The following is a 7,749-nucleotide window of genomic DNA, read 5'->3' on the forward strand; positions in this document are numbered from 1 at the left end:
GCTAAGCTAAAATACTGTTTGATTTTAAGATGTTGTTGTTGTTGTTAAGTGCTGTCAAGTTGGTTCTCACTCACAGTAACCCCGTTTAGGGGTTACAGGAAGTGACTGGTCGGTTTGAACCACCGACCTTGTGTTTAGCAGTGCAATGTTTATCCTACAGGCCCACACCAGGATAAGGGGATATTTTTGGTTTATGGTTTAAAGATGGCCTCTGGACAGTAGTTTTGGGGATTCATCCAACCTCCATGATTCCATAAAAAATCTAGATTTTACAAGAATTTGCAATTCTGTTCTGCATTTTATATTGCTATTTCTTGATTTTTTAAAATTTTGGATAGACATAGTGTCTACTTCCTAGTATGAAAAATAAGGATTTAGCACATCTCTGTCCCACCATAACCACTTGCTTTTTATATATACCAACCTTTACTCCCAAGATGGCAGCTTGATTACTTTTTACTTAATATGTTTTTGTAAACCCCGTTCACAGCTAAGTCAAATAGTGTCTATGATTACTTGTTATTATTAACCCCTCACTTCGGGTTAATAATTGTCTTATTTATTTGCTTGTATTTTTTAATTTTTATTTTTATTACTAATCCTGGTGTGTGGCTGTAAGATAAAGCATTGGACTACAAGATCAACTTGAACCACAAAGTTGGTGATTCAAACTCATCAGCTGCTCCTCGGACACCCTATACAGGCTTGCTATGAGGCAGAACCCACTCAACAGCACTTAACAAACAACAATCCAAGCCCAAATTCTGCCAACCACAAAATGTGTCTAAATCTCCTCTCCATAAGCTTGGATGCACCAGATATTCTAGCCATCTTGTCTTCTTAAAGAAATCTCTCTTAGCTACTTTGAATGCTCTCTACTATGGGTTTGTTGCCCTCCACATCTTGCGTATAGCTATCAGATGTGAATTCCCTTTATAAACATTCTGGAGTCTTCACTTACTTCTCTTCTTCTGTATCAGAGCTCCAGTTTCCTTGTCCTTCTCTTGCTCTTTTTAATTTCCTTATTTGATTTTGAGCACTTATCTAGAAGCTTAAGGAGCTCTGGTAGCATAGTGGTTACGAATTGGGCTGCTAGTCTCAAGGTCAGCAGTTTGAAACTACCAGCTGTTCCTCAGGAGAAAGATGAGGCTTTCTGCTCCTGTAAAGATTTACAGCCTCGGAAACCCTATGCAGAATCACTAAGAGTCGGAACCAACTCCACAGTACATAACCAACCAACCAACCAACCAACCAACCAACCATCTAGAAGCTTACTTAGAAAAGGCTTATGGGAAACAATTTTGTGAAACCTGGAACATCTTGAAATTGTCTTTATTATGTCCTCAAGCTTGATTCATAGATCGGGTGGATATAGAATTCTAGATTGGAAATAATTTTCTCTTAGAATTTTGAATTTTCTAGGTACTGGAGTCCAAAGCAAAGGTTTCTGACCTGGACCTTTCTCTTTGGAAGCTTGTGATTTATTTGTATCCAACATTCCAAAATTTTGTGGTGAAATACCTTGATGTATTTTTTGCTGAAATTTAAAATTTTTTCAAAAACTTTCTTTTGCTTTTAGAATGCTGTTTTGTTTTACAATCTTCTTGTTTCGTGGACACTCCTTTTCTTGTTTTATATATGCAATGAATTTCTTCTAAAACACTGAAGCTATATTCATAATGCTTAAAAAAAATGTCTTTTTCATATGTACTTTGTTTTTTCCAAGTTGCTTTTCTCTCTTTTTCATTTTAGTGGCATTTCTCAGACATCTGGTGACCTTTGGTGATCTGCTCTTCCTTGGTTAGCTAAGAAGTCATTTGGAAGTTCCGAGGCTGAGAATAGAGCTAGTTGATTATGGACTCATTACAGTAGGGCAGTATTCTCAATCAGAGGCCATTGCCCTGCCCTCCTATTCTTCCAGGGACATTTGGTAATGTCTGGAGACTGTTTTTTAAGTGGAGACATTTTTAGTTATCACAACCTGGGTAGTGTTACAGACATCAAGTGGGTACAGGCCAGGCATGTTGCTAATAATATACAGGACTTGCTCCTTCAACAAATTATCTGACTCCAGATACCAATGACACAGAAGTTGAGAAGTCCTGCTGTTTGTTCCTTCTTTAAATAATTGCTGTCTTGTGGCTACCTTGTCCAGTGTCTGAAAACTGTTAACTTTTCACTTATTTTGTCCCATTTTTTCAGTTAAAACTGTTATTGTGTCTTGGGCCAAATTTTTGTTGTTGTTAAGTACTGTCGAGTTGATTCATACCTGTAGCGACCCTGTGTAGGGTTTCCGAGGAGCAGCTGGTGAGCTTGAACCGCCGACCTTGCAGTTCAAACAACTTTGCAGTCTGGTGCATTAACCCACAGCGCCATACCAAGACTCCCAAATTAGAAGTGTTAAAGTGAGACTACTGAAGTATATTAAACCAGCAGACTATATTTAACCTTGTTAGTAACTCAATCTTGTGGTCATCAGCTCTGTAATTTTTTTTAGTTTTATGTATGTAAGTATGTAAGTAGCTGATAATTTCTTGAATAACTTTTATGAGGACTGTTTGTTTTTTTTTTTCTTTTTTGGAAAAACATTTCAAGGTAAATAAAAGAATTGAATTTGTTTCCCTTATTTAGCCAGTATAGAAGAACCAGACCTGGGTAAAATTTCTTCAGATCAAAAGTTATCAAAGCTACCTCACCACTCTCTACAATTTAAGAAGACAGTCAATTTATATTCCAGATTGTCTGAAATGCCAGCCACTCAAAAGTTAGCTAGAAAAAGTCTTCAACATAACAGGATTATGGAGAATAATGATATCATTGAATTTAAGAGTCAAAAAATTACTTGGCAAAAAAAAAAAGTCCTGGATGGAGTTGATAGTAGCGATGTAGGGTACCAGGAACCAAGCTCCAAGGATGGCATAACTCTCAAAAAACATTCAGACAAGGCAGAAGTTCATGACTTAAAGTTGAAACCCCAAAGTCTGAAGAGTATTTCAAGCTTCAAAATGTCTCTAGATAAAAGTGATATTTCTAGCATTCCAAAATTGAAGAAGCCAGCTGTAAGAAGGCGTTCCAGCCTGCTAAAACAGATTTCATCTAAGGAAAAAACTGCAGTTGATACTCTTGGTGAGTATCATATGTGTAAGTCAGTATCTACATTATTTAGTTCTTAAATGATTACAGAAATGAGTAGAATAAATCACTTATTAGGTAGTTTTAAGGATTTCAACTGTCAGCAGTTTAGGTAACCACCACCCATGGTACATAAGCCAATGGACACAGTACTGTGATTTTAATGTTAGTTTCTTTCCACATGACCCAACTTTCCATAGTTTGGGGTGGGGAGTTCAACTTTGAGAAAATTATTGAGTGATTGATTGTAGTTATGGGTGTTCCCTAAAAAAAAATAAATAAATAAAAAATTGAGGGTCTTTTTCCCTTTGGAAATCTGCTTATTTTATAGTTTATTGAACCAAGTATGTAAGATGTCCATATGAAATTTTTGCTTAGAGTTCCATAATTTAAATATATGATAGCCACAGTAATTAAGGACTCCTGGTGTGGTGCTGTAGGGTCAGCACTGGACTGCAAACCACAAGGTCAGCAGTTCAAACCCACCAGCTGCTCCTTGGAAACGCTATGAGTCACTACAAGTTGGAAGTGACTCACAGCACTTAGCAACAACAACGTAGTATTTTTAAAGATATTGTCTTTTATGGCCATGGGAAAATCAAGGTAAAGTAATTAACACTACACATCCTAAGCTTCCAGTAGTTACGGTCTTTCTCAAAGATGAGCAATAGTTTCCCAATTAATATGTGTGACACCCTTTGCCCCCTTTTCTGTGCTGCTTCAATTATAGAGGTGCTGTGTATGGAACCTAATTAAACCCTCCTTCCTATAATCCTTTGCTGAAGTTAGTTACCACTTCCATACTGAAGTTACTTACCACTCCCAGTCAAGTTGCCACATATTTTTGGAGGGCTCAATTCAATATTACTATTCTGGAGACAGAAATGTGAAATGCCTCATCTGGTGTAACTTCTCCAAACAATTTGATGGTAATTGGGTAGATGTGAAGTGTGCCTGGTTCCAGAATTTTAAAAATTGTCTTAATTAAAATTTAAAAACACTTTTATACTTATAAAAGTGTTAAAAAATTGCTAAGAATATTCCCTTAGTTTTCATCTAATTTCCAAACTGTTAAAATCTTATATTGCCATAATACAATGGTTAAAACTAAGAAATTAATATTAATACAACACTATTGACTAATCTATAGACTTTATTCAAATTTTGTCTAGTGTTGCAAAATGTCCTTTCCTAGTCCAGGATCCAGTCTGAGATCATGCATCACGTTTAGTTTTCATGTATCCTTAATTTCCTTCAGTCTGGATGGTACCTTAGTTTTTCAAGAACCATGACACTTTTGAAGAAGATTGGCAGTGTATTTTGTATAGCAGCCATGATTTTTTGTTTTCCTAATATTTCTTAATGAATAGATTCAAGTTATACCTTTTTTGTCAAATTACCATTGAAGGGGGGATATTCTGGTTTCTCAGTACATCATAGCAGCAGGCTTATCATATTCATGTGTATCTGATCCCAGGGTTTTAAGTTTTTGAAGATTATATACCGAAAGCATGGCAATCTAAAGGAAAAGGGAAGAAATCTCTAAAAATTTTGTTTGGAATCCTGAAATTTAAACAAACACATTGGTGTTTTGATGTCTTAGACATCACTAGAAAGGAGTTTGGGGCTTGAGTCGTAGGAGAATGGTGAAAATATAAAACATAACAAATGTGGAGAGAAAAGTAGTCCTTTCATATTAAGTAATATTTACTAGTTAAAACTTGTTCTTTGATTGTTAAAGATTTTAGGTATTAATTATTGTTGTTAGACACACAAATTCTGTTGCTTGCTAATCCTCCACATTTTGCAGGTTTAGAAAGTATCTGTGAAGCTGTCCATAAACTCAAAGAAAATTACATTGCTGCAGAAGAACTTTCGTCCATTTTACCTTCAGTAGGAATTACTTTATCAGACAGCGAGTTCCAGAAGACTGTGACAGACACTACTAGAAATGGTGTGACATATAATAGCAAAAAAATTTAAGAAGCTAGATATTTTAGATTGCATATTGGTCCATTAATATGAAATGGGACAGAATGGGTCACTCTTTTTAAAAATTTTTATTTAGAATTTTTAAAAACATTGTGCTTTAGGTGAAAATTTGCAGAGCACATTAGCTTCCCATTCCATCATTTGTACACTGGCTGCATTTCCCATAATGTGTTGGTCCTCTCCTCATTTCCACCCTGGATGTGCTGTGTCCTTCTGTCTGAGTATTTACCTTGTCTTCCCTTCTCATCTTTGCTTTTGGGCACCTGCTGTCCTTTTGATGTTGTATAATTAATTATTTTAAGGAAAACATTCCTCTAGGGTGTTATTGTTTATTTTATGGACTGTCGATTGCTTGTCTGGAAGGTTGTCTCTGGGGATGATATTTGTCTGTTCCAGGTAAGAAGAATATTTTAAGGCTGTAGTCTTGGGAGTTTCTTCAGTCTCTGTCAGATCAGTAACTCTGGTCTGTTTTTCTTTTTTAACTTTTTATTGTGACTTGGGTGAAGGTTTACAGAGCAGATCAGTTTTCCATTCAACAATTTACATAAACTTTGTTTCATATCACTGACTGCAATCCCCACCATGTAGCATCACTTATCCCACTTCCTCCTGTGTTTTCAGTTTCCATTCCTCCTTCTTTTTGAACCCTTCAGAACTTGGCCTTGAGTAAGTCTGGTCTCTTTTTTTAGTCTATTATTTTTCTCCCACTCTATCTGGAATCCTCTGTTAAAAATCCCAGAATGGGTCATTATATAGAAACTTCAGTAAGAATGGAGACAAAAATGGAAGTAAAAGTAGACAGTCTGACCTAATGGATTGGTTTGGAGGAAATCAGTCTTTCATATTTCAGAATTCTTTCAGTAAGGCTCTTTATCACTAGCCCAAGTTGTGTCTTTTAGAAGGGGACAGACCTTAGGGAAGGCTGATGTAGTTACAGAAAGACTCAGACAATAAGACCACAATATTCAAGGAGCTCTGGTAGCGTAGTGGTTACGAATCGGGCTGCGAACCATAAGGTCAGTGGTTCGAAACTACCAGCCGCTCCGCGGAAGAAAGATGAGGCTTTCTACTCCCGTAAGGATTTACACCCTCGGAAACCCTGTACAGGGTCGCTATGGGTCGGCTCCGACTCGAAGGCACTTAACAACAACAACACCAATTCAAGGAGTATAAAACTCTCCCCCAAAAATAGTCCAGGGATCCAAGAAGAAATAACTGGAGGCTCCAAAATGTAGTGGAATTTCGGGCTAATGACACTTAAACAATCCTGGTGGGCACTTAGTATCTAGATATTTAATGGCATATCCTATACCACGCTAAGTTTAAGGGATAGTTTAAGTTTAGTTTTTATATTTGAGAAGCTGTTTTATCAGTAACTAAGAATAGTCTACAGAAGTTCAGTTGAAGAGAGAGAAAAGGCAATATTTTGGGGGAAACTGACTTAGGATAATGTGAAAAGTGAATTCTCAGAATCTGAGCCTAATTTCTTTACTAAGGTAAATAGGAAAGAAGATGTTTTTATTAAAAGAAATAGCTAAAAGGTGAGTATTAATGAGCCCGTTCTGCTTCTTATCAGGATTGGTTTGATCACTATGTTGTTGTTATTGTTGTTAAGGGCCGTAGAGTTAATTCTGACCCATAGCGACCCTGTTTAGGGTTTCCAAGGAACAGCTGGTGAGCTTGAACCACCAACCTTGCAGTTCAAATGACTTTCTAGTCTGGTGCATTAGTCCATAGGGTCACACCACGACTCCTGTTCCATGGGAGAAAGATGAGGCTTCCTGTTCTGGTAAAGATTTACAGCCTCAGAAATCTTGTATAGGGTCGCTATGAGTTGGAACCGACTCCATGACACATAACCACCAACCACCATCACCCAAGCTAACATGTCTGCCCTCTAGCTTGTGAATTACTCTCTCCTTCATCCCACCCTTGGTAACCATCAAAGAATGATTACTATAGAGGGCTTTTATGTTAAAAACCATAAGTGGACCATCTGGGAACTAAGGGTTGGAGTGGTGTCTTAGTGATCTTGTGCTGCTAGAACATATATACCATAACTGGATGCTTTAACAATCACATGCATTCTGTCACAGCTTAGGTGGTAGAAGTCCAAACTCATAGAGCTAGCTTGAGGGCAAGTCTAGCTTTCTCTTCTCTGTTGATACTGGGGGAAGGCCCTTGTCTCCTTCAAAATCTGTGAGTCTAGCATTTCTTGGAGATTTCCAGGTGTCTTGGCATCAGTCTTCCCTTGAATCTAGAAGGTTCCCAGTGCTGAGACTCTGGGTACAAAGGCCACACTTTGTTCCTGGCTCTTCTTTCTTGGTGATTGTAGGTCCCGCTGATCTCTCCTGCATAATCCCTTTTGCATCTCAAAAGAGAGGGACTCAGTTGAATGATGATGCATGGAGGAACTTGTAATCATTCAAATGATGGTATAAAACTGATGTTCTCCCATGTAAACTATCACTTAATTTACAATAAAAACTAAGAAAAAAAATAAAGAGGTTGACTCAAGATACAACCTCATTAACATAATTGCCTCTAATCCTGCATGTTAATGATTAACACAGTAGAGATGAGAATTTACAATACATAAGATAATTATATTAGGAGCCCTGGTAG

The 7,749-nt window shown here is 37.2% G+C and overlaps 1 protein-coding gene across 1 annotated transcript in view; it reads left to right on the forward strand.

The window, feature by feature from the left end:
- The window catches only part of EFCAB13 (EF-hand calcium binding domain 13), a 78,438-nt gene that overhangs the window by 25,319 nt on the left and 45,370 nt on the right, over positions 1–7,749 (forward strand). The window contains 2 exon segments of the mRNA XM_006833722.1: positions 2,632–3,126; positions 4,949–5,086. Coding sequence (XP_006833785.1) covers positions 2,632–3,126; positions 4,949–5,086 — 633 coding nt within the window.

The sequence above is a fragment of the Chrysochloris asiatica genome, unplaced genomic scaffold (assembly GCF_000296735.1).
Source record: "Chrysochloris asiatica unplaced genomic scaffold, ChrAsi1.0 scaffold00007, whole genome shotgun sequence".
In the NCBI taxonomy this organism is placed as follows: domain Eukaryota; kingdom Metazoa; phylum Chordata; class Mammalia; order Afrosoricida; family Chrysochloridae; genus Chrysochloris; species Chrysochloris asiatica.